This window comes from Passer domesticus, chromosome 3, assembly GCF_036417665.1.
Source record: "Passer domesticus isolate bPasDom1 chromosome 3, bPasDom1.hap1, whole genome shotgun sequence".
NCBI classification, from domain to species: Eukaryota; Metazoa; Chordata; class Aves; order Passeriformes; family Passeridae; genus Passer; species Passer domesticus.
Window position 1 is genome coordinate 16,027,451 of NC_087476.1, and position 27,167 is coordinate 16,054,617.

The 27,167-nt window shown below is 37.0% G+C and overlaps 1 protein-coding gene across 4 annotated transcripts in view; it reads right to left on the reverse strand.

Moving 5' to 3' along the window:
* ASAP2 (ArfGAP with SH3 domain, ankyrin repeat and PH domain 2) overlaps positions 1–27,167 on the reverse strand; it is an 84,984-nt gene that overhangs the window by 49,232 nt on the left and 8,585 nt on the right. For 3 of the 4 annotated variants that reach the window (XM_064411974.1, XM_064411975.1, XM_064411973.1), the window contains exons 2-5: positions 16,629–16,701; positions 12,621–12,766; positions 3,875–3,949; positions 2,284–2,333 (exon numbers count right to left, since the gene is read on the reverse strand). In XM_064411974.1, the coding sequence (XP_064268044.1) occupies positions 2,284–2,333; positions 3,875–3,949; positions 12,621–12,766; positions 16,629–16,701 (344 nt within the window). Of the gene's footprint in view, positions 1–2,283; positions 2,334–3,874; positions 3,950–12,620; positions 12,767–16,628; positions 16,702–27,167 lie in introns of those variants that run through there. The other variant, XM_064411976.1, reaches the window with a different exon arrangement.

Consider the following 27,167-nt stretch of genomic DNA (forward strand, 5'->3'; position numbering starts at 1 on the left):
TTCCACAGTCCTATGGGCAGGGGTCTCAGGGAATTTCCAAGACTGAATTTAACTCAACAAAATCATGGAAAACTGGTCTGCTCCTCAGTATAAGCAACACAGCTTGCACTTAAAAACAGTACTCCCTAACTACCAACCTTATGCCATGAAAAGTAATTTCCACTGTTGTAGAACAGCCTACCAAAAAAAAAAAAAAAGGCAAAAAAAGAAAAAAAAAGCAAAAGAAGAGCAGCCCATTATTTGAAAGAATTGTCTTGCACACAGAATTCCCAGGCTCCCTATCCTGAGCCTCAAGTAGATGATCCTTTGGTCTTCATCAAAGTCAAGGAGTCCAACAGACTGAATTAAGAGCTTAAAACTTCAAAATATTGATGTGGAGCTTTCATCTAACCACTTAAAAAAACACAGCACTCAGTAATTGTACCAGCCCACCACTTAGAAATACCAAAAAAATAGTTCATGCATCTGAAAAATTCCTGATGAACGTGTGCTACCTTCAACTTCTGCATGTTGAATAACCTGACACATAAATGGCTTAGAAATGAGCAGTCAGGTAGGTCTGCTTCATTTGTTAAAAAAATCTTGCAGAAAGTAGAAATAACTGTGGAAAAGAAAACCTGTTTCATATCAAAACCCAAGTGTCTTACTTGAAGGCAAAGTTATAAAAAAGGTTTTCTAAAGGATTGCCAGCTGAAAGAAATACAAGCAACAATGGATTCAATGGCACAGACAGAAAACACATCGTCAGCATCACGTTTTCAGGTCCTGAATGACACAGCACACAAAATAACATTTCCAACATGTCCATAAGCTCAAATGAAAATCCCCAAATATACAAATACATTTTCTAAGGGGATTTCTTACTTCTCAAGTACTTAATAAAATTAAATAACAACTGAAAATATTTCTGGTATATCTGACTCTGAAATGCCAGCTCTGAACAAACTGATGATTAAGTAGAAATCTTTACATCATTTCAACACACTCATCCTAGTGAATATTAGGCCAGAAATCTAAAAGCACTAGAGGTCTTGGTCCAGTAGTAACATTCCCCTTGGTGTATGTCCCAGCAATGAACAAATTTATTTCAAATTCTGCACATAAACTTTGTGGGTTGTCAGTATGAATAGTCACACACAAGTAAACAAGCTTTCAGATCCAGCAATCAAGCAGTGCTAGACAGCAGCAGACTAAAATATAGGACTATTCTTTAAGGCCTGTCCTCAGAGATCAACTACTGCCATAAGCAGTGATTAGAAATCTTAATTACTTCAATAGTCAATAACTGGTATGGCACCAAATGAGACTGCTTACCGGTGTCAGGACCATAAAACACTGGAGCCAACACGATCTTCTATGGATTTAGAGTGTCAGACCAGAGGTTTATCTCAGTATTTGAGAATGTCCTTTTATGAAAATCCAGCTATAGCTAGGCAGTTTCAAAAACCAAAAGCCACACAGGTCTTCCTCACAATTTCATGCTAGAAAGCAATAACTGGACCATTTTCATTGCTATTCACAAAAGGAATAATGAAATCTAGCTAACTGGTTGCTTTTGTGGGTAAATCAGTTACAGGAATAACTTCTGAAGACTTCAAACAGACTAACTAAGTGGGCACCAGAGAAGCTAGATTTTCAGCCAGTCTAGTTGGCTGTGGATCTGCAAGTTATTTATGTTAAATAGTGTCATCATACATGATTCTTCTGGACCTGTATCATCAGAGATGGTCTGATGATATGCAAGGCATATGCAAGGCAGCATTATTTCAGAAGAACAAAGACACTGAACATGTGACACAAAACTGATAGTCAATCCAGGTAGTACTGTAATGTGGAATAAAACTGACTACAAAATTCTACTTCAGAGACTGTCAGCTGTACTAATACAATTAACCAGGCCAGCCTTGGAAACAACTGTCCCTGATGCAGGACACAGAACCACTTAAGATTTACTAGGAACCAGAATAAATTGTGTTTGATATTAGGTGTTGAGCTTTGTTGACTCACTCAATTTATTTAGCTAGATATAAAATTCCAGTTTATAAAAAACTTATTTTATAGCTGTTTGTTTAAACAGTGTATCTGGTAACTCCAAACAAGTGGCTTATGCTAAGTAAAGTTAGATCCAGAACATAAGACACAACTCCCAAGCCTCAGAGAGGTGTACATTCACTTCTAGTACATGCTGCACCTGCTGAGAGCATCCAACCTCAGCATTAAGTAATAACCTGTACAGGTTTCAGTTACATTTCCCTCTTAAATAAAAGTTCAAAATATACATACACTTTTGTTTCATAGTCCTTCCAAGCTTTATCAAAGGGTTTTTTCAGGTCCTGTCAAGAAAAGAGAAAAAATAACATCCAGCTATTTACATGAAAACTACTGTGGCTCTAACAGTGAAGACACACCTTGGCCCCTTGCAGTGCCTACTAGAATAAGGAACTTCACTCTTTCTTCTAAGGGTAGTGCAAAAGCAATCTCACACATAGGAGAATCAATCTTGCAAAGAGAATTAATACACTCATGTTTTTAAAAGCATCTCTAGGATGCTCTTTACAATGATTTTTACAGCTCCATTTTACTCCTTAAAAAGTATAACAACATGTTGTCCCAAGACCACACTATGCAATTAATCAAAGTAACTACTTTCTCATCATTCTATCTCTGCCTCTACTGGAAAAAAGTCCCTGTCCCAAGGCTGCAGTATAGCCTTGGCTAAGAACTTGATTCATCACACTAAAGTTTTAAAAATTCGATTTTCCACTGACTTAATGGGAACAATATAGACCTTATGGCTTAGCATAACTAATTCCATGAGAATTCTGAATTACTTTCATTCTAAATGCCTTTGTCTTCTTTCCTCTAAATAAGGTAATTTGGATAAAATTATCTTAACAAGTTGTAAAGTTATTTCACTGATGTCTAAAAATGCAAGAGCTGAAACTTTGATGAAGTTCAAGAGAACAGACAACTACAACTGTCAGACACTGGAAAAACTTTGCAACTACAGATTAGGAACTAATTCTTACATGTTAATTAATTATTGAGCCAATTATTAAATTAACTGAAGTAGCATTTGATTATATTCTCAAGGCAGTGGGGAAACACTGTATTGTAATAAATGTATTTATTCTGACATAGAGAAAAACACGAGTGAAATGTGGTAAGCAAACAACACAAAGATAATAAGTCTATCTTACTAAATAATCTATTTATCCTCCAGTAATTTACAGGAACCATTTTTAGTCTATGTGCACATTTTTCTCCTTCCTCGATGTCCTCGAACAACAGCTGCCAGTCACTTCCTGTTTGCTCACTAGCAAACAAAGCAAAAGCCAAGTAAGTTTGCTCGCCATAGGCTCTGAAATTTATCATAAACATATCATCATTTGAGTCTTAAGTTGCTGTTATTTCAAATAGGAAATGTTCTTGGGGCATAAACAAATAGATTTCAGCTTCTTTAAAAAAAATATGCTCATACACTCTAATGTGTGTTTCTTAATAGTTCCAGGTAAATTTAGAATGCTAAAAATCCTTAAAAATACAGTACTACCCTTAACACAACTAAGTAAATATCTGACTCTTACACCTCTTTCTCTGCTTATCTTCTGTATCTCAGGCCTGCTTTTAAAGCTTCTCAGATGTTGTTTTGTATACATACTCAAGAACATGAGGTATGTGAATCCACAAACAGAAAGGATGACTTGACTCACAAAAAAACTCAAAATACAAACAAAAACCCCAAAGTCTTGTTTATTGAGCTAATACATTACCTCAGTATCCTACACCTTCCAACACATGAGATTAATACACTTGTTAAATGTATCTACTGTACCAACAACAGTCCTATATATTAATAGGAGGAAAGACATACCCCTTTCACTCCTTTCAGGTCTCCCTTCAGCAAACTGTCCAATGGAAAAGTGATTATGTTGTTCATATTCTGAATCTGTAACAAGAAAATTACACCAAATCAGTTAATATATTTAGACACAGAACATAAACTGTCTTAATATACACATTTCAGAAAGTTTCACAAGGAAATATTACATATTATTTTCCTGTCCCTGCCTTATGGAGATGTTTATCAGCATAGCCAGTAATCAAAGATGGAAGCAACACAAGCTAATTAAACTCACTCTGGAAACACTATAACCCAAACCAGCAGGAAACCTCCAGAATTACTTCTGATTATAAATATCTCATCCAACAGTGTCTGCAAAATAAGACCACTAATTTTTACATTGCCTTATTTCCTCATTTAAATTCTATGAAAAGAAGCATTTAATTTTTAAGCACTGATAATTTTAAGTTCATGAGCATATTTTATATTAACTTTTTTTACTTTCCAGGCTCTTCAGACCTATTCCATAAAGCACATTTGCTACTCTCCCAACACATGGCATCTTACTCTGACAGAAGTTATAAAGACAAAGAATGCTAGCCAGTAAAATAGTCACCATTCCAATATTTTCCATTTCTTTTTAAAAAGCAATACATCTGCCTTATTTATCTCATGCAAACTCTGAAATAAGAATTTAATGAGGTCTTTAGTATGTAAGCAATTCAAGAGAAGTACTTCAAGTACTTCAAGAAGATAAAAATTATTTCAAAATAAGAAAGTGGTAAAATAATCATGGTTTTTGTTAAGCATCTGTATGATAATATTTTAGGAAGTAAAAAGAACAAAGAAAGACTGTAGGAATAAGACAGCTAGGGAAAGATTGTATATCAACTCCTTTATGATTCAGGGAAAACATTCAAGGTATGGATCATAATATCTAGGCAGAGTTTAAACTGTAACTATTCAAACGGGTTTGTTGCTCTGAGGAGCAAAACCCAAAATACTTTAGAATAACACAAACACAAACTCATGCCCTTGCATGAGTTACTTATTTTTTTTGGTATTTTACGGTGTTCTTTTAAAATGCGATTTCTTTTCCAGAAGCTCTGAAATCCTGACATGAAGATGAATTTCAAATGTTCCAGTTACAGAAAGAACTTTGCATCATGTAGGAACAAATGCTTTTATTTCTTCAGTAATTATGTCAGGGACATCAAAGTCCCCTTTAGTGTAACCCATCCAGAGGTGAAAGAATACTAAAATTTCAAGAAAAAAATATTTCCAATTATGGATGCTTCAGTCTCCCCAGAGACAAAATATTATCACCCTGTAGTTACTTGGTGGCCTCACCAGAACAAACTCCATGATACATAACAGTTGTTGTTAAAACAAACAAGCAAAGCCCCACTGTCCCCACCTTTCCTCCTCAAAGAAACTACCTTGCTGCTTTTGCTGGAAATTTCAGCCACCAGTCAAAGTGAACCTTCATCAATTTTAAAGGTTACACAGATTGTTTCTGCATGGAAAAGCTAAAGAAATACAGAAAATCTGGTCTTTCAAACTCTTAACACAAATAATATTTCCCCTCCTCCACCCTACTTTTTCTCCTCCCCAACAAGCTGCAGGACCCAACCACAGCCCTTCAGAATAAACAAATTATATTTTGGCTCTGTATTGGGGTTGTTTTTCTTAAGTACTTCCTGTAAAAATTGAATGAGCAACATGTACACATGCTTAGCTGGCAGTGCTGGAAACCATCCACCTCCTCAGTCCTTAGCAGTGCTTCCACATGCACATATCAGCACAACCATTCCCAAAGGTAACAAAATTATATGTCAGAGATACAAGGGATAAGTGCAAAGGTTTAAACTGCAAAACACCTACATAAAAAAACCCCAAAACTTCTAGAAGCTGCAAGTGCACATCCAGAATGGTTATTCAGGTAGAAAAGAGAAGAGGTCTCTTTCAAGATATCTTCCCATGTGAAGTTTTCTACTTTGTTATTCAATTTTATGAGTATGATGTAGTCAAATGTCTAAGTTAAGGATCAATACTTTCATAGCCTCCATTTAATTATTCCTCAAATTCAGTAGACAGGAATAAAGAACAAAGCATTTCTCAACAGCAGACTCAAGACAACTGATTTTTCTTGAAGTCATAAAAAAGTAAACCATCTGAAGTATACTCATGTCTAAACATTAATCAGACTCCAAAATAGTTATGGATATTTCCTAGAATTTCACACCATGAAGCCTGGAGTCCAAAGAAACTTAAAAACAACCAAAAAAAACCCAACCCCCAAACCAAAAAACAAAACAACAACAACAAAAAAAAAAACACCAAAAACAAAAATACCAACACCAAAAAAACAGGCCAAAACCTCTACATTCTTTTCAAAAGTTTAGAGAATGTTTGCCTATTCAAATTAATTCCTTCTGTGTGCCATCACCTGTACATTACCATCAGCCTATTGTATTCCCTATGCTCCTATTCTATTTGTAACAAAAGTAAACATACATAATGCATGAACTTGTCATTATTAACCCAGTTAGATGAATCATACTCCCTCATATTTATAACTCAGCAAGCAATATACAGATGAAAGATCTTACATGTTTTTCCCCTCTTTCTTGAGAAGCATAAGCTGAACTATCTAAAAATATAGACCCATTTTTGGCATACAGAGAAGCACTAATATGTGCATCTCCTACTCTGTGTGCAGAGTACATATGTAATGGACTCTACATTTTGACTACTTTATGTTTTAAAATGTGCTTTAAAAAATACATCAAGATGCAAGAAAGCTTTACAGAAATTAATGTCATCCCGTCTCAGAGGAATGCTAGCAAATTTCACAGGTTAAAAAACAAAGAAAGGGAAAAAAAATAGTTGACCTCGTTTCCACTTCCAACTTTGCAGCTTTGGCACTTGCAGTTTTCCTCTGACAGTTTCCAACAAGATGACAGTGTAAAAAATTAAAACTTCCTAAGTTGGAGAAGCCTCAGAGAAGAAGAAATGGCAGGGGAGAGAGCATATAAACAAAACATATAGCTGCCAGAAGTGCTGGTAGAGGCAACAAGTGAGCCAGCATTTGTAAAGGGGAGAGTTGTTCAAGTGGTTTAAGGGCCCATGGTTAAACATTTAAATGCACTGCCAGCCCTCATTTGCCAGCCCTCCTGATTACTTTAACATAAAGCTCTTTTCCATAAAAGCTTTGTATACTGGTGCCCACAGTACTGCTGTGGATTTTGTCTGCTAAATCCAAGCAAAAAGGAAAAAAAGCCTTTTCAGTATCCTTCAGAAGTTAAATACTTGTCTTAACATGCAGAACTTAAAGCTTGTTCAGTTTAAACTAAAATTCAGGCAGTTGAGCAGTATGGTATGTCTCCTATTGCCATTACTAAACCTTAAATGCAGTCACCATGCTTGGCTGTGGGCTTCTGAACCATCAGTGAGCTTGTGTGTGTGCAGGTGATGGCAGTACTGCCTGCTGACAAATCATTCTTTAAGTTATTTTCTATTTTTTATGGCAAATGCTATTGGATTTAATAGTTTCCAACAATTTTCCTGGTGACATGAGCTTTAGTCGGACAAGGCAAATCAACACAGCAGGGAGAAAGTGGAAATCAGAGCATCCACAGATGCTCTGGTGAGCATTGTACAGATGAGACATTGTTTGTCTGACCTTTGAGGTTTAGCATCTATCCCCAAGACTTCAGAAAAATGTAACAAAGACTGGTGGCACAAACTTTCATCTTTGCACTGTCTTCCCCTTGCATACAAGGACACAGTGCTGTCCTTCCTCTGTCCTCACCCCCTTTCCCCCACAGCACAGATGTGGCTGAGCTGGGACATCACCCACCACCCATTATCCCACAGGGAAAATGACTCCAGCAGAACAGGAGCTGAGCACCACTAAGTGTCCCCATGGAGCTGCTGGCACAGCTGCCTAGAAAAATGTCTTCACACAAGATACCAAGTGTAGCCACCATGGACTACTTCGAATCAGCCCCATTATTAGTGCCAATATACAAACTGGGAACTTCTCTGTTACGAAGTATTTCACGGGAAAACTGAAAAGCATAAAATGAAGAGCTGCAAAAGAAAAGGAAGGAAGAGGCTTGGGGTCATTCTGGCCCTTCTTCCTTGCCAGTGAACTCCAGAGTGCACATTTTCTAACCTAGTTTGAAAGACCTAAGTGGTAGGCTTCTGTTACTCTCTCTGGGACACTTCACCTTATATTTTCAGAGTGAGATTCCATTTACACACAGTTTATTATTTTCCTCCTCCACAATCAGAGTTATCTGTGAAGTAAACATTCTTCTAAACTTTCTTCATAAACCTAGCTATTGAAGCCCTAATCATGTTTTATTACTGTCCTCTGAATTTCCTCCAGCTGGATCAATATCCCTTGGCAAAAAAATAAAGATTTGACTCCAGGTGGAGCTGAATCCATGCTGCTAAGGAGGAATTATTGGTTTATATCTCCACAAGCATAAATCAAAGAGTACCCTTTTTTAACTCACACTGTTAGCTAAGTTTTCCTCAAGTGTACTGGTGAAAAACTGAAAGCTCACAACTTAAATCATTAAGCTCCATATATAATATTCCAGTCTCAAACATGTACATCTGTAGAGTTTTCTCATGGACTTCAGCAAGTCCTTCTAAACAAAAATATGTTTGCAAAGGTTCAAGCATCAAACATTGTGTTTTAACACCTTGGTCTAAACAAAGAAAATTCTGGGCATAAATTTTTCTAGTTCATTACATAATACAGAAAAGATAGTTCCTTCAATTTTGCTGTTACCTTTTACAGTTAAGCAAATTTTCTTTCTTCTTACATTTAAAAAAGTAAGTAAAGCAAGAGCATATGGTCAGAAAAATACCACTGCTGTTCTTCCATTTTTCCTGACTAAAACTCCAAGGATTATTAATAAAAATTAGAATCTCTTAGTTCCAGCTGTCTTCCACAGAGTGGAAATATCAGATTCACTCCTCTCAATGCAGCTTGTTTCATTAGCTTTAACTTTATATAAATGAAAAATAAAGGAAAAAAGTAAGTATAACAGCAACAAATACAGAAAATGGTACTTGTTAAATAGCTACTTCATTTTCACAGATCAAACACCTTTTTGAGGGCTGCTGACAAAAATGCACAGCAATTTAATAGGATTTAAAGGAGAAAATATGTAAAATGGAAACATATTGCAATGAGCCTTTCCTTCTCCTAACATTTTTCATATTAAGACTCACACCTTTATCCCTTGGCACTATACTTGAGAAGGAATAATAATTAACACTACAAGCAAGTACCATACAGACCTTACCCACCCGGGAGCACTGCCTACTCTAGCGGGTGGTCCAAGTCCATTAGGAATTAGTAACAAGGTTGCCACCAAAAAGCCATATTGTGCTTGCCACAAAATGTAGTATTGCTATCTCTGAAAATGGCCTCTAGTATTTTCAGATCTCTCACTACCAAAAAGAAAAACTGATTGCTCAATCTTCTTAAAAAACAGAAGTTGGAAAAAAAAAACTTTCAAGTTTATATGAGAGATTTGGCAAGAGAAAATAATTGCACAGTACATATCACAAAGTGACACAAATAATGCAAACTGGGGTAGAATGGCTAAAATGAGTGGTTACAAGGATCTTGTACACAGTAAATATAAATTCATTTCATGAAGATGCATTTATAAATCCCTTCAAAAGTGAAGAAAAACTACAAAGGTTGGGGTGGGTTTTTTTTAAAATTTTATGCACTATTTGAAAGTGCACACATGAAAGCAGCATAGCAAACTTATAAAAACCTCAAGACCTAAACCTTAACTTGAATAGTAAATATACAGGTTTTAGGATTAAAAACAAAAACATTTCAGTTGTTATTGAAATACTTTTTAAAACACTGATGTCTTGATAAGGCCATAAAAACTTCAAAGTCTTTTGGGAAACTTTAAAAATTGTTAGGGAAAACAAGCACCTGAAACTCCAGTTAAAGCAGAACAACTTTATAAGGGCTTTCCTCTACCTTATAAAGGACAAGTTTAAGGAAAATCTGTGTGCACAAGCACTGTAGAGCTACAGCTCTAAATGCCATCCAGGCCAAAAGCTGACAGAACACATCAGCTTCTAGAAACAAAAGTAAAATATATGACAAAGCAAAACTTGACAGTAGCCCTAAAGCCTTGCCAGTGTTAATAGCTTTGGCATCTGTTCCAGTCTGAACATGTCCTCTCACTTCCTTGCACATTCCCCATCCACTTCAGTTAAAATCTTCTGTGGAAATTCAGCACCCTGTGAAACTCCAGAGATACTTAAAGAGTACCTTTCAGAATGTTTTTTTAACAGTAGCAGGTTGCATGGCCCCAGCTACATTTTTGATGAAAATATTTACAACCAAAACATGTGGAGTGCTACAAGGAAACACCAGAGGAGAAGCATGTTTTTAGTATCATTATGAAGAGAGCATTCAGAGATGGATACATCACCTCATTTTGAGAATGCACATATGGCTATAACTTAAACAACATACATCCCAAATAATTTCCAATTCCTGTACAGAAATTTTTATACTGATCAATACCCTTTTAACCTTCTAGAAAACTGGACCTCAAACACTGAATTGATGAACAGATTTTCAAAGCGACCAGTTATTAAAAATTTTTTCTAGTGGCATTAACTTCTAATAGGCAAAGCTACATAAGACTATAATTTTTCTTTATTCCAGATTTCTTTTTCATAAATGTGGCATTTACAAGCAATAATGAAGTTCACATCTTTTTTTCATATGTATTTCTTTCTGGAGGAAACTATTTTCCTATTGAGACACCAAATTCAAGGACCATTAGGTCTCCTTTGCTAGTCAGGAAAAAACAAAAAGCTTCAAACCTCATAAATATGAGGCATATTAAGAAGGAGTTAGAACTTTACAGAGACCTGCTTTTCACCAGAAATAATAAAGAAAGAAGTTGCTTATGCTACTGCAATATTAAAAAAAGAAATTACATTCATGCCTATGCAAAATTACTCTTCCCTTCAAAAACAGAGAAAATAACCACAAACTGAGAAAAACTACAGACTTAGCTACTTCTTATGACATAGCCTCTTCTTATACACACAAACTGAAGCAAAAGGACATAGCTGCTACTAAAAAAAAACAATACACAGCAAAAAAACCTACAAATATTCCTTGGAGAAGACACACAACACACTTAGGTAGATAACAAGAGGTAACAAAAACATGCGTTCAACTTCCCATAGATACTTATTTTGGTGTTTTTGTCCTTTCCAAATTGTGGAAGAAAATTTATTCTTGTCAGAAACATTTTGCAAAGATAGTAGCTTTTGGTTTTAAGAGAACAAATAGCTAAGATTTTTGGTAAAAAAGCAACACCTTCTAGCCTTCAGAAGTATTCTTGAAATGTAATACATTGAAAGATTTTTCTGGGGAGGGGGCTGTAGCTTTTAGCAGATTGCTTTTTAAAACCACTTAAACATCACATTTCCCAGATCCATTTGCCTAATGAATTCATCATACTGCAATTAATATATGATAGAGAGGGGGTTTTAGTCAACAGAAGGCATCAATTAGAAGACACATTCAATTTTCCTTTCCATAGGAGCTGCCTGCCTCTGTATGAGAGGTTTGGGATAACTGACTCACACTGAATCAGGATGCCTCCTCTGATACATAATCTCAGATAGTATTTGCACATCCAGAGAAGTTCAAATCAATATAACCAATATGCAATACATTTCATTGTTGATAAATACATTTGTGGCTGTATTCATCAATATCATGATTGGGTAAAAAGACAGGACAGCATCAGAGAGTGAATGGAACTGCCCTAAATCCCATCAGCTGGAAACATTCCCCAAAGAAGTGATTATGACCAGCTGGCTGCAAACTACCGACATTTGGTCTAGACTCACAAAAGCATTTGATGTGTCTTCATGCCATTGATTTCAGCAGACACAGACTTTTAAATGCTCCTGGGAATCTGGGTCATTTCCCCTTCCTAGCCCCTGGTATAAGAGTTCTGTGAGTTCAAGTAAATTCGGTACTTAAGATAGGGGAAAGCTCTGGCTGGTAGGATGTAATCTGAATCTGCTCTTTTTGCACCCTCTGATTAATGTGAAATTGAGGCTGAAAATTCTCCATTTATAATTAAAAATCCCGTTCTTCCATTTGGCTCCATCCCATTTGGCTCACCAAAGAGGCTTTTAAGACTTACTGGCTTCAGCAGTAGGATTGGTCCCCAATGGACGCTACTGCTGTTTTAGCATTTTGCTTGATTTTTGTTTCCCTGACTCACTTCCCTGAGAAGCAAAAATGCTCTCTTCCAGGGCCACTAAAATCTCCTTTTACAAACACAAATGGAAAGTGGGAAAAAGTAAAGTAAAACATTGTGATCACACAGTAAATCAAGTTGGGTTTTGCTGGTTTCACATTTTAAAGCAAATTGAAATGTGTTTTATAATGTATGTTATAACCACTTTATTGTGGGAAGCCTTTAGGTGTGAGAAATGTTGGAAGAGGGGGATTTGTTGTGGTTTTATGTTGTGGTGGTTTCTTTTATGATTTCTTTGGTTTGATTTGAGTTTGGACTTCTGCAAGGGGAAAACCTAGCACATGAGATATTTTCATAAGCTGAGAATTTTTTAAAAACAGTGGTTGCTAAAACATAAATTATCTTCAATATGAAGAGCTGTTATAATTCCAAAATACAGCCTTTGGCTTTAAAATTCCAACAGGTTTTTCTTAAGTAATTCTTACCAAATTTTTGAAGAGTGCAGTTAATTCCTTTGTAAACACAGAAAATTTTAAAAACGCTGTTCCCAAATCTGGGTCATCCCTGCAAACACAGTTGCCACCAAACTTCTCCAGTGCTTGTGTATACTGTTCTTCATTTTCCACATGAGCTTCAAAAAGAGCAAAACACGAAGATATCATCATCAGATAAAAGGTTACTGAAATCACAATTTATGGGGGTTTAAAAAAAAAAGCTTTCCAGAGTTATTGTTAAAAATGTTTACTTGATACAAAAACCAGTCATTATTTACACTTTAACACTGATATGCCAGAAGTATGACATACCTCACTCATTCTGGTTTGCATGTACCTATTCACATGTAAAAATGACAATGTGCCAAGACAAGACAAACATCTCACATCCTAGAAAGACCCAGAAATAATAGTTCTGCACCATATACAGAGACATCATAACAACTCCCAACTCCTATAATGAACTTTTAGATTTTAATCTTTATTAACACTTCCTTATTTTAACTGTGTGCTATTGTGTTCTACTATGTGCTGAAAAAGAAGCAGAGGAGCTAAAGTGTGCTGGCAGAGTCTTGGATCTCTACCACAGAAGGCAATAGATCAAATATTCTTGGGTCATCCTAGGAAAAAGGACTACAAAACATGTTACAGAGGACAAAACCATATCTATGTTAGCTCTCCAGTTTCAGGGCAGCAAATCCTAGCAATCTGCATTTACCACAGGCCAGTTCAGTTCTGAAAGCAGTTCTGGTTCATGATGACCAGATTTCCTTCTGAGACAACAAAACCAGAAGCTCTGCCCCAGAAGTCATCCAGTAGTCCTGGGCTACACCAGGACAATTAATGCAGCACACATCTAACATCAATGTTCAGAAAGCTTTGAGCTGCACATGTTGGGGGGTTACTCAGCCAAGGGCATGAGAGGAAAACTAGGTATAAAATAAATTCAAATATAAAGGAAATCTGAGAGTCTTAACTACTTTGCCCAAGTGATTTACTCCTAGGTCACCAGGTTGCTTGCCTACAGAGACAGGCATAAAAAGTCCCTTTATCAAAAGTCAATTTGACCTGTGGAAGAAAACAGAAACAGAAAGTTTTTCTGAACTCAAGTTTAGTGACCATGTCATGCTTGAGCATGTGGACAAAGAACACAAAGTTGGCACCTGAGAAAGCTAACATTGCCTATTTCTTATTCTAGCTGTAGACAATTTCTAAAGCTTCAAAGGAAGTCAGGGGGGAAAAAAACTCCACACCCTAGAAAACAAATTATGCATTAATAAGGACAAAGACTGTCTTGTTCATTATATGAGACTAGCATAAACTCTGAAGATTATTTAGAGAGGATTAATCTGTTTAAACAAGCAATGATTCTGTTTCATTTCAAGCCCATTTTTACACACAAACACACTTAATATCCAAAGGATTTTTGATTTAATGTCCTTTACCAAATTTCAGTGAATTGGTTATATAACCTGTTCAATAAACTTATCATGCTCCAGACTAAAAACAAACCTGTCTCTTCATGTGTCCTATCTGGAACACCATTCAAGAACTTTCTTTCTCAAACAGCTACAAATTTTCTCTAATTTCCAATATATGAAACTAAAACCCTGTGCTGTAGTGGTATAACACTATGTAATTAAAGACTGGCATACAGAATGGGTAATACACAAACAGCATTAATTCTACAAGTCTTTAACTTGAGCACTTGAATTTGCAGCCTGTGACAGATAGTTTGCAGATAGCTATTAAATTTAAAAACTGAGTATTAGCACTGAAAGTTATTTATTTTCCTCAGCATCGACAGCAAGGGCTGAGCACTCACCAAAATTTTTGCTGTAGCATGAAGTAAGGATGCTCAACTAATTCTATTGTGTGACATACATACACCTGAACAAGCTTCCAATGAACTGGCACAGGCAGCAAAAATGAGCATGTGGCAGGTCACAGCTCCTTTAGATCTCACATCTACCCAGTAAGGTGAATTATTTCCACACTGTTTCTGCATTTTTGCTGCTTCCTGCATCCAGCTTAGCTTAGATGAGCCCAGGTGAGAGAAGAGGTCAGGCCACAATTCTTACAGCAAAAAGAGAAAGGAGCCCCTGCATGAAAGCAAGGTGAAAAGGCTGCTACCATTAAGTGTTATGGCTAGATGTGCAACCATAGCTGAGCCATGCTGACTTTTTACCTTAGGAAACAAGCACAGCACCCATTCCACATGGCATCCCCAGGAGTCTTCTATTCCCCAGCATCCTGGGGACTGTTCTTCTGGATTCTGAGGCATTCCCCAGAATGCTGATGGTAGTTTATTGCAGCAGTACTATTAAGTGAGCTGGTACCCCTCAAATGCTTCTGAAGAACACAAAAAGCTACTTTTCCAATGGAACTCTCCAAAATACTCTTCCTGTTCTATGGTGTTTCCTGACAAATTTTAAAAGTTTGTCTACAAATAAAAGGTATGAAATCAAAAAAAGAAATCTGATCCAATTTTGAGGGTTTAGAGGCTTTCTTCAAGTAAAAACCCAAGCTATGTACAAATTGGGAGTCACTATGTAAGCCTTAATAAAAAAGACAAAACATGAAAAAAAGACAAACCAATATTTTATTATAACATTATTAACTATTTAGGAAACCTGTGCTAAAAATCCAGTCGCTGTGCTCTTCTGAGCATAGGACCATGGGGTTTGTTTTGTTAAAAGAAACCCCAGGGGCTGACAAGTGGCTTGGTTAGTGATGTTTCTGCTGGGGGAAGATAAAAGCCTCCAAACCTTTCTTGTCAAGATTGTGTGGGCAGCACAAATTCAAAAGGTGGGCAAGGTGCTGATTTTATGCAAAGACTAGTGATTTGCTACAATGCTCTAACAGGTACTCTGATTATGAGGCATAGTCTAGCACTCTAGAATCAAATTTTTTAAAAACTCAACAGCCAAAAAAAAAAACCAGCCAAACAAGAAAAAGAAGAGAAGAAAGGATGGCAAATCAGTGAAACAGCTCCTGATGAATCTTAAACTGAAGCCTCCACAATCCAAAGATAACAGCTTTATTACATTCGACAAGGAACTTCCTTTCAATTACTGGAGATGAATTATACCACAACAGCAGTTCTTGTTCTAACCTTGTCTGAACACCAACATGGCCACAAGTTCTGTCAGGTATTGGTGGCTCTCCAAGGTTGACAGGCCAATCTATTTTGCATTTAATATAGGTTTTGTTAGCTCTAATTGCTATGGACTGCACAGTGAGAACAAAAGCCAACCAAATGTCATTTCTTATCCACAAAAACAAATGCTATTTCTTATTCACAAAATGCTGCTGATCCACAAAAACAAAAGCTTCAAATATTTTTTCACAGAAGATAAACATACACAATTCTAAGAGATTGGCATACATTTAAAAATGCATGCAGCAATAGTTCTTTATATTTTATACAGCATTGTTTGAAAAATATCTGACTTTTTACATCATGACAACAAAAAGTTGCAGCTCATCAGCTCCCTCTTGTCATGAAGTTCTCAACATACATAAGTGGAAGCCACCAGGGAGACTGAGGTTTCACAAAGCTGTAGAGCCAATGTAGCTTCTTATTGCTGCCAAAGAGTAATTTCACCCCCCCACCGCCTTGATGGCCCTACCACTTCAGGTGCTCATCTAATCCCAATTAAGTTGATCTCACTGCATATGCAGCTTTATACAAGCTTAAAAACTCATCCAGGGATCTGCCAAGCAGCAGGCGTGACAGAAGGAGCAGGGAGCCCACACCCAGTGGAAAGAGGAGAGCACAGCTTCACCATTTGGTACCAGCACAGCAGCAAGAGAGGTTCAGCTACCCCACAACACCTCATCCTTACTGAGGTCATGCTCAAACAGCTAGTTCAAGATTGCCATTTAAAATGCACATATTTCTCTTCTCAGAGTTACCTCTTTCTGATTCAGTATGACATCTGACTGTTTAAACCTTCTATTTTTACCAATACAAACTAACAGGAATTACATACTTACCCAGACCAGATAAGTTTATGGCTTTGACAGATTTCTTCATTTTGTAGAGAACAGTTCGGTCAACATCCAGAGCCTAAAAAAAGAGAAAAATGTAATAGTGGATTGTCCTTTGGCAAATTTCTACCTTGGAAACCTGCTGTAGTTACAACTATTGCATAGTTAGCTTTATTTCCATAATTAATAAATTACTTGCTATTTGCTTCCATCCCCATCCATACAATCTATTCTGTCCCCTTGCCCAAAAAACACCCCCTCCATCTTTGGCTGGGGACCAGCATCATGTAAACTCAGCAGGAAACAATTTACACAGTATCGTCTTTCCATGCTGAATTATTAAAGAAGCTTAAAACAGTTTTCACCCATCATATATTCTGATGTTGCTGAAGAAATGAGACATATCACTTCCTTAGGCAGAATATTGAAAATGGAATTTAATTTCAGTTTTCCTGGATAATCTAGTTAATTGCTTTCTCAATTATATGAACTTTCTCACTGTTATGCTGAGCAAAATAAATCGCATATCTCTCAAATATCATTCACACAGTTTATCTAGGCTAAGCTTTCCCCAACACTATATAAAATTCAAGTTTAAATCTTGCCCAGAATGCTCAAGCACTTACAATCAATTTGTTTCAAAGAAAGAAGTAAAAGCAGGTAATCATTTTGCTTACTGAAGTGAAATATGAGCATACTCAAAAATGGAGAATTGTTCCAGAAGGGAGAAGCAGAATTATGGTTATACAAATTATTTTTTTTTAAAGTTGTGAAACTTGAAGAAAATATATGTTCCAGAGACGGGGTATCTTTAAACCCCACTGAAAAACAATACTGAACACTACAAAATGTATTATGCCAAGAGCTGTTTAGCATGATACAGGATAAAGCAAAGAAAACCTAACAAATTAATTCCAGTTGTCATTCAAAACATTTCAACGAATTGCAGCAGCTACACATCTGACAAACCATTGTTTTATGCAGAAAAGTCAGCCCCTAGGAGTCTATCCAATTATTTTAACACAGTGAATGCAAAAAGAAATATTAAGCCCCCTGATTCTGGGTGTATTCTTAAACTGAATCTATTTAGACCACAAATAGCTGAACAAAACCTTCACAGCATTCCATGGAAACCAACAACTCAGACCATGCCTTAACATTAATGGTTACAGTGTCATGGTACTGCTATATCCATTGGAGGTTTCACCTCCAGCATCTTTATAGTTCACATCTGAAACACATGAGGAGGAAAAGTGCACAGGCCTTTTCACCTGGAATTCTGAAGTACAGAGGAAAGGGAAAATAAAACAATCTAAGCAAGCCCATAAAAGCCATGCCAGATCTGTTCACCCTCTTCAGCAATTTGAATTCCATCCACTACAACAAGTCTGTATCTAGTGTGATCTCCAAGGTTAGATTAGTCACCTGTTTGGATGGGAGTACATGAAGTGAATTCCCTCATTGTATATTCAGTGATTTCTAAAAATAACCTTGGAAGAACACCCTCCAATCAGCTGAATATGGAGGAATTATTTCATTGATGACTGCATCAAAGGGCAATCATCCTCTTGGAGTAGAAGCAAAAGGAATGTCTCCAACTACAAGCAATATAAGCAACAGTCCAAAGAGAAGGCTGACAGCCAGAGACTTAAAACTTACAAATTCAATTCTCAGCCAAGTCTTAGATCTGTGTGTGCAGCTAAGAAAATTTAAATCTCTGCACCTTATTTTGTGGAAGATAATTCTTAAGGAAGAAAAATGTCAGAAGGATACATGCTTGGGATTAATTGTATTCCCGTGGTCAGGGATCCAGACAGATCTATGGATTCACAAAATCCTCTGGCCCAAGACTGCCTCAGTCAGAAAGCACAGACTCCCAGCAAGGAAAAAACCTCAAATCTGCTTCCTCAACTAAAGTCATCATTTTGGTTTGAAATGTCTCTCAACCAGCTTCCACCTTCACCAGGATCAGGCAGCAGAGGAACAAACCCACAAGGCACAGAGTCCAATAGAAATGGCAGCTAATGTCCCTAATGCACCAGTGACAACTCAAGCATCAACCTATTCCACACAGCTGGTCCACATAAACATTAAAAACAAAGGATAATGGGGAAAATATCCCACTGACAGCACCAAGGACAACACAACAAGCAAAACCTAAAACAGTGCTGAAACTGTACAGGTCAGGCTTTCTTGGGTCCTCTCTTCATCTCCTGCCTGTCTTTTCAGCTGTGTCAGTGCAAAGCTGCACCTGAACCTTAACAAACTGCTACTAGAAATTGGGGGGAAAAATCAGTTCTGGAAAGCTTTCCAAACAGGAAACAAAGGATAACAAATATCTAGCCATTTGAAGAGGGACCTGGATACATTTATGAAATAGAATTACTATGTTTCCAACTGTGGTAATAGAACTACACTTGCTGTTGCAGGAAGTTTTGTCAACTCCTCCCTTCCTTGGTGCAATCTTCTCGTAGTGTGTGACATTTAAGAGTGCCTATGTGCGCCTACAATGGGCAAAATACTGAAAAGCTTTGCATCTTTAATACTGTTGCTTACAGACCAAAAAACAGAGAGGAAGACTTTGCCTTTGTTTAATCGAGCAGCATTGGTGTTTATTCACATCTAGTGTTTCAAAGGAGTCATTTCAGGACAAAACATGAAAATGTCAGCTCCTTGTCTTTAGTGTTGTTCCTCATATTTCCTTGTCCTTTTCTTTGTCCACATTTTAGCACTGGGAAATCAGCTCAAATCCAGCTGTAGCTTCACGACAGTTCACATTTCTAAGCTTCTGCTTATTTCATAAATATACACACACTGTACCAATGCACACACACGCACCAAAACGCACCCTAATAAAACTTCTTGGTGCATTCTCAGTAGTTTCAGGAGCAGGACATTTTAAAATGTTTTTGGATGTTGCATATACTAGTGTTTCTTTTTATTCACTTAAAAATGCCCAGTAAACTCCTGAACCAGAAGAAAAGTGACCATGTATTCCACATGGTGGGATCAGTTTGTCCTCTCAGGTAATGTTTCTAGTTTTGCCTCAAAAACTCTGTTGTAAGACTGCTTATTTTAGCATCTGTTTCAGCACAACTGAGACTATGAGGCCATATAAATAATTTTCAGTCACATTCAGCTTCAGTGATGAGCACTCACACTGCTCTATTGTTAAAATCAGTAAATATAGCTTAGACTTGGGGGGGGCAGGGGAAATTCTCTACAGTACATAAGACAAGAAGTCACATTATTGTGGAAGTGGTGTTATGCACGTGAACTGGAATAGAAACTCCAAAGTGACCTTCTTGAGTGTGTCCTTGTCTGTGCAATCTTTTTTTCCAAATACAGTATTTATGTCTTCTGTTCATTTACTTTCACGTGATTTCTGATGGCAATCTGATGAAACCACTTTTAAGGTAAATTACTTTCTAGTCAGAAGTATACTAGGGAGAGGAACAAGCATATCACAATCAAAGGTAGATTCTCAAAGGAACACAGGACAGAGGACTCAAGCTACCATTGATAAGTAGAAAAGTTTTTTCCACATGTAGGAACAAGGTCCAGTTTCACTTGCCAAAGGCCAATTTCCATTTTTGCTGCTTCAAAGGTTTTTACTTTGAACAGTAAAATGTGTCAACTAATTAGAACCAAATCCATCTTACCAGGAAGAAATCAGTCTGAGATTACTGAAACATCTTAAAATGTTGTTCTACATCCTACTCCATATGCTTCATTCTAATTATTATTATTATTATTAATAATAATAGTTCTGCTTAAGTCTGTTTCACATTGTCTAGACAGATTTAAGCCCACCAGGATTTGCAATTTTCAAACATTTAATTATGCTGCTTCCCCCCAAAAAAACTCAGAAAATAAAAAGACTAGCATCAATCCCCAAATCTAAAATATCTAAATAGATCTGTGCAATATAGATGGCTGGCATAAAAGATGAATGTATTATTTGCTCTTTTCAGTGGAGAGAGGAGAAACAACTGTTCTATTATTAGCATATTTAACTGGGGAAGGAAAAAAAGCAGGAAGAGAGAAACTCAGAAACTGAACATCCCAGAGATGATTTTGGCACCTTTTACAGAGCCAAAGGGTACAGGGAAAACCAGGGCAGTAGCAGCAGAAGTGGAGAGTCCCCAGGCTCTGGCAGTTCATTAAACATCTTTTGTGCCAAACGTACAGCAGAAGTCTGTGTCTTTATCTTATACAAGTGTCCTCACACCAGTATCTTTTTTCTTTGTGGCCCAGAATATAATTAATTATCTGTGAAGGAATAGAAAAACAGCCATGCTGGATCAGATCAACACTGCATTTAACCTGATATCCTCTATCAGGAGCAGCCAACAGCAGATGTTCGGGGCAGCCAGCAAGGAAAAGCACGTACACATCCTTCCCCAGGATAATCTCCCAGTTTCCAGTAATGCGTTTAAAAACAAAAGACTGAGATACACTCAACCATAAACACTACATAACCCAACAGGCTATTCTCAAGAGAAACAAGAAGCCCAAACTTTCTCATTCCATTTTCTCAAGGGAAAGAAAAAAAACTAAACCTGACAGCATACCATGGGAAGTAGGGACGGAGGAAGAGGAAGGAGTTGGCCATCACCTTTACTTTGCATTTAAAACAGTTCAAAATCTCTAACACATTCCTTCCTTCTTACCCACAGCAGCTTCCTTTTGGAAAGTGTAAAAGTAACTATTTCACATTTTCACCTATTTGGATGGGGTTTTGCTGAAAGTATTCATAGAACTGGATTTGAATTGGAATTTGAGGAAAGTCTCAAGATTACGATTTGTAAAATAAATGCTTGGAAGTACTGCTAAAGCAGTAAAAAAATTTTGGGAAACAAATATTGTATCATTAGAAAAATTATCCTGGAGTCAGGAACCTATGTGTTCTTCTCTATATTGAGCATCTAAGTGATAAATATACAAAAAAAAAAATATTAACACACTGATATTTGATCTATTATACACAGTTATCTTAACACTATTTCTTTAAAACAAAATCAGATCTCACTCTTAATTTTAGTAATTTGCTTTAAAACATTGGTCTACTCAACAGTCATAAATGCTGCACTTCATCCATTCCAGTATTTCAGAATAAGTAATAATGCCAGAGGCTGCTGCAGATGCTGAACACATATAGGAACATCCTTCCCAAAAACAAAAGGGCACAAGAAGAAACTTGGTCAGTCAAGGAAAAGAGAGGCAATCAAGTAGTTATTGTAGAGACAGCAGAACAAGACGAGGTTCTTGTGCCTCACTGGACTGGTCTTGTTTAAAAATTAACAACAGCAAATTTTTTATCCTTGTATCCAGGAACCACAATAGTTTGGCTTTCCTCCCGTATCTTTACAGGCAATCTGATATTTGCTGTAATTAATCCTTGCTGACTCAAAAGATCAGAGATATCCACAGACATTCTGTCTCAGCGTGTTATTTTTCTACTAGAAATGAACTGTCAACACTGCTGGCTTCAATCCACTTTTCTGTTACAGAGGGTGGTAAAAAAGCTTCCCAAATTATGTTATCCTTCTTTAGAATCCTCCTTCCATTCTCCTACTCTTATATCATTTCCTCCTTCAATGTATTAGTTTCTTTTCTAAACCCTCTCCAGTTTCCTCCCACTGATCACCTTGCACATTTGCAGAGGAACTGATACAAAGGGTGGGAAAAACCCTTACAGGCATAGTCTGGGGCAAGGCATTGTAGCTTCTGAATGGATCCTAGGACAACAGTAATTTAAAGACACTTTAATTTGGGGCAATTACTTTACTTGAAGCAGTAGCTATGTGAAAATGTAGCTATGACAGTTCATTTGTATAAATGAGCTCTTTGCTGTGAGACCTGTCAGCTAAATAGACTGAAGGTTCAGAGACAAACCTGCAAAAAAAGGACAGAGTTTATGGCAGAATAATCTCTGAAAGGTCCCTTTCCACAAAAGCATTATTTCCCCAGCATCTGGGTTCGTGGTTCTTGAGGGCCCAATGCCAAGGCAATCTGTTGAAACAAGCACTGGTGTATTTGGCAGAAGAATGTAGTAAACTCTTGAGCTAAGGATATGCATGCTGGAAAAAAGTAACACTAATGTGCTTTGGGAAATGAATACGTGAAAGTGCAAGGTAATTCTGCTGCAAATGTAAATGATGGGAGAATTTGGCACTGCTCTATGTTGTGTATAAAACCAGACCTGAGCATGACTTTATACAATGCATTTATTAAAACAAAGAAGGGATGCCTAAAAACTAGAATTCTTTAACAGACTACTTCTGTCAGAAGAGAAACCCCAAATTAGAAGTTCAGAGATACAAAATACTACACCATTAATAAATCACTAAATGAGACTGTTCCACACTACACAAAACAGGTGCTGTATCTGTGTATTAACTGATTTCCACAGGCCTCCCTCACTACAAAAAGTTAGAAATGCAACAGATACTTAACTAGAAAACAGACATCAAGCATTTTTGTAAAATAAAATCTCATGCTTAGAGAAAGAATGGAAGCTGCTTATGCCAACTATTTCTCCAGGACACATCCACCTCCTGCATTAACCAATTTTTACACTGAGAAATATACTTTCCTTCTCCAACACTGCAGCTATCTGCTTTCAAAGACAAGATGACTGGACTTTAAATACAGATCTCATAAGCAACGTAATAGATTATCCACTTAATCTTTACAGTTGCTCATTTATAAACAGAGGGGATGCAAAATAAACTCCCTTATTTAATATTTAATTGTTGTTTATTTTTTCAGTTGCAGTAGCCAATTCTTGATATCCATCTCCATTTATTTAATATTACAGGCTTCAACATCCTAATATATATCACCGTGTAAAATAAAGTAACATAGGCAACAGGATCAAATTTCCAGGGATGATTGTTTTAAATGGACCAGTAAGATTTACCAACCTCTACCCATGTCAAAATTCTCTGGCCCTCACCCTGCAAGAGACTTTTTTCTAGTTTCATGTTTTTGCATTTCTGTCTGCTGTCAGCATCCATGGTTGGAGTCCAGCTGTTGGAAAAGGCTGATCCTTACACTGTATCATTCAAGAGCATTATGATGAGCTGGCTGATGGGATTTTCCTTTTGCAGATTTTTTTAATTCAGGAACCCTTTTCCCCAGCATTAAATCTTTTTAGACACCATCAGAAGCAACAAGAATTAATCTTTGCAGAACATAATGCCCTTTCATTCTGCATATGATAAGTTTTCTGAAAAGAGAATTTTTAGTTATTTATGGGAGCAATTAACAAACCAAAACATTTTCCGGGTACTCAAAAGTTTCCATATTAGTAGTCTAATTTGGTATTTGTAGTCTTCCAAACCTCTACTTGAACCAGGCAGACACTCCTGTTACAATCTCTATAAAACAATGAAAAATAAACAGTTACATTCCCCCTGTGTATGGTGCACTTACTCTATACTAAAAATGAGAACCTTTGCAGTGTGTGCACAGATCAGCTGGATGCCATAAACTGATCTGTCCCTCCACATCCAACACACCTCTGACTTTTTCTTCTTTAGGTTTCTAATAATTCTAGGGACAAGAAACTACCCTAGAAAAGAGTCTACAGCAACCCAGCAAAATTGAACTTCAGTCTTAACAGGCCTCTGAGAGCTTCTTAACAGAAATAAATAATAAACCGGTGTCACAAACATCTCTGGCAGACACTTACACACTACACTCTGAAAGGGAATAGAAGGCACACAAACTCTGTCTAGTTTATGATACACCTGAAGCTCTAAGGATGCCATATTCCCACAAGCAAGAATGGCAGAGGTATCTAGAGGGGACTTCAGGAGAGTAAGACAAATCACCTCAAATGAACCAACCGTTCCCAGGGACCTACAGAACCAGCTGTCAAAATGAGGTTCATGAGAGGTAAAGCAGCACATTGGACATCATCTCCCTATTATCAGGGCAGAAATTTATTAACAGCATCTACCTATAATACTAAAGGTATATTATTATAACACATAAAATCCAGTCAAATTGTATAACTTATTTTCTTTTGAAACATTATAAAATTATTTCTGTTCTATAGTGGCTTTCAGACTTCAGCCTGTGATTTGCACTCCAATTTCAGAGATTTTGAAAATCTCTGCATGGTCTCAGTATCAATACTTAAATGAAAGAATGCATCTGAACTGTCATTCATTTTAAGTACTTAACACAGAAATCACAGGACACTATAACAATCTTGAAAATAATGATCTTAAATTCTACTGGAATTTCAGCAGCTTTAAGTATAACTAAAATTAACAGTTCAGATATTCCTGTCACTAGAGCCAGCTGCCTCAATGTGTAAGTGAATCTTAAAGTAATGCAATTATTAGTGCACCAAACAGTAGAGATACAACATTCATTTACATAATATTGATGCAAAAATAAAAGCTTTATCCCCAGAGTGGACTTTGCCAAAATAATGAGAGAGTTCTTGCCATGGAAGGTATCTATAGAATGGAACAGGTGGTACTTCCCTGTATCATCAATTTAGATTAGGAAGGTAAATTCATACACAACTGTTACCTAAGACAAAACACTACATAAGACAAAGAATTTCTGTAATTAAAATTGAAACAATTTAGAGAAGACAAGCGTGTCCAGTTACGTTCTGTCCAGAACATGTCCAGTTACATGTCCAGAAGCATGTCCAGTTATGTTCTGTCTAGAACTTCTGTTATTCTTAAATGAAATAGAAAAGAGCTACTGAATCAACTGATTGAAGCAAGAGACAAATGCCTGAATGTCTACGTAGCCAAGCACCGTGTGTCCCTGCACCAGTGCCACATCCATATCGCCTGGGGGACAGGGAAGGCAGTGGCAAACATGTTCCACCCCTAGAACAGACTGGGCTGGAAATGCTTATGTGAAAAGCTTATCATCTATATCCAGACCATTTAAGCAACAGAAGAGAGTGAACTAAGCAGAAGAATGAATGAAATCAAACAAAAAGCAGCTTAGAAAAGATTTACTACTTCATTGCTTCTTCAAAGCTATTCTCATCAGCACAATCAGCATCTAGTCTACATGGAGCTCAGAGTGTAGGAGGACTCTGCTGGCATTTTTTCTATTGCTGTGTAACATACACCTACAGTGCTGGAAAATAAACAAATAATTAAAAACATGTGCTTTGCAAAACTCCATACTGCATGTTTTACACGTGACTATGGAGCAGGGGTTCTGTGTTTGCAAATACTAAGGAAATTTCTACTCCTATTGCAACAGCCAAACAATAATCCTGGTTGATTGAAGGAGCTTAAAATGATTACTTCATGCATTTGTTTCTGAGTTGACTTCCCTAGAATACAGCCTAAAATTCCTTGAAACTGCATATTCTAGGAAAGAAATCTTTCATTAACAATGAACAGAAATCATAAAACATAAGAAAATAATCCATAAGAACATCCACATCCCTTCACTACAACTTTCCCCTCCTATATGCTTTTTAGACATAGTACAAAGCTTTCAGGAATGTGGAAGTAGTTTGTTCAGCTCTAATCACTTCAGCTGTTTTGATGTATCCACACACATACTTAGCATAATGCCTAGACAGAATTATAGATTTCAGGCTAGAACTACATTGATAATCTGATCTTTAATCAGGGCTAGCTGAGGGGTCCACAAACAGCAGATGGTTCTGAACACCACACTGCTCCATGACAACAAGGAGCAGTTTCAGCCTTCTCTCTCAGTTCTCTGTTTCTTCTTGGTATAACAAGTCAGATGCTAGAAGTTATACTATAGCTTTTTTCATGTTAACTTTTACAGCCACCACTTAAAGAATACACTCCAAAGAAATGCACTTCACTGCACAATATGTCACTTACATAGTAAATATTTTTGTGAAGCAGAGTTCACACACACAAAGAAACACATTTTTCAAATTCTGTCCAACACCTACTCACTTGAAAACAAAGCCTACTACCAGAGATGAAAAGTACTGAATCACACCACCCAAGCTAATTTCCTGCAAAGCACCATTGCTCATAAGAAAAAGCCTATTCAGTTACAATACTCTATCTTGGTTCCTCCATCAATAAATTCTTCTCTGTAAGGTAAATTTTTTTCTCCTTCCATATAAAATTGAGATATGTATAATATCTCATAAAGTCTGCATAATTCTTGATTACATCCCATTTTCTGAGGGACTTACAGAACTCTTCTTCCATTCCTAAACTACACAGTAGGATATAGCTGAGATCACCATTATTCCCTGCCCTCCACCACTACCCCTTCCCTATATTCCTGCCCACCTCCTTGCTACACGGATCCTTTTCACAGTAGCCCTGCCCCCACGTTCTCAGGCCTGTTTTCATCCTACTTCCTGTGAACACTGCCACACTGCCTCTTCCTTTGCAGTTCCTGTCAATTCCAATTTCTCTGAACTTCCTCAGACTTCTGATGCATTTTCTTATCCCCTCCTTAACGCTTCTCCCCAAGTGGCAATTCCTGACCCTTCAATTCCTCGTATGCCATCACAGTACTTCTGCTTCTGAATAACTCTCTCAATCTCTCAAT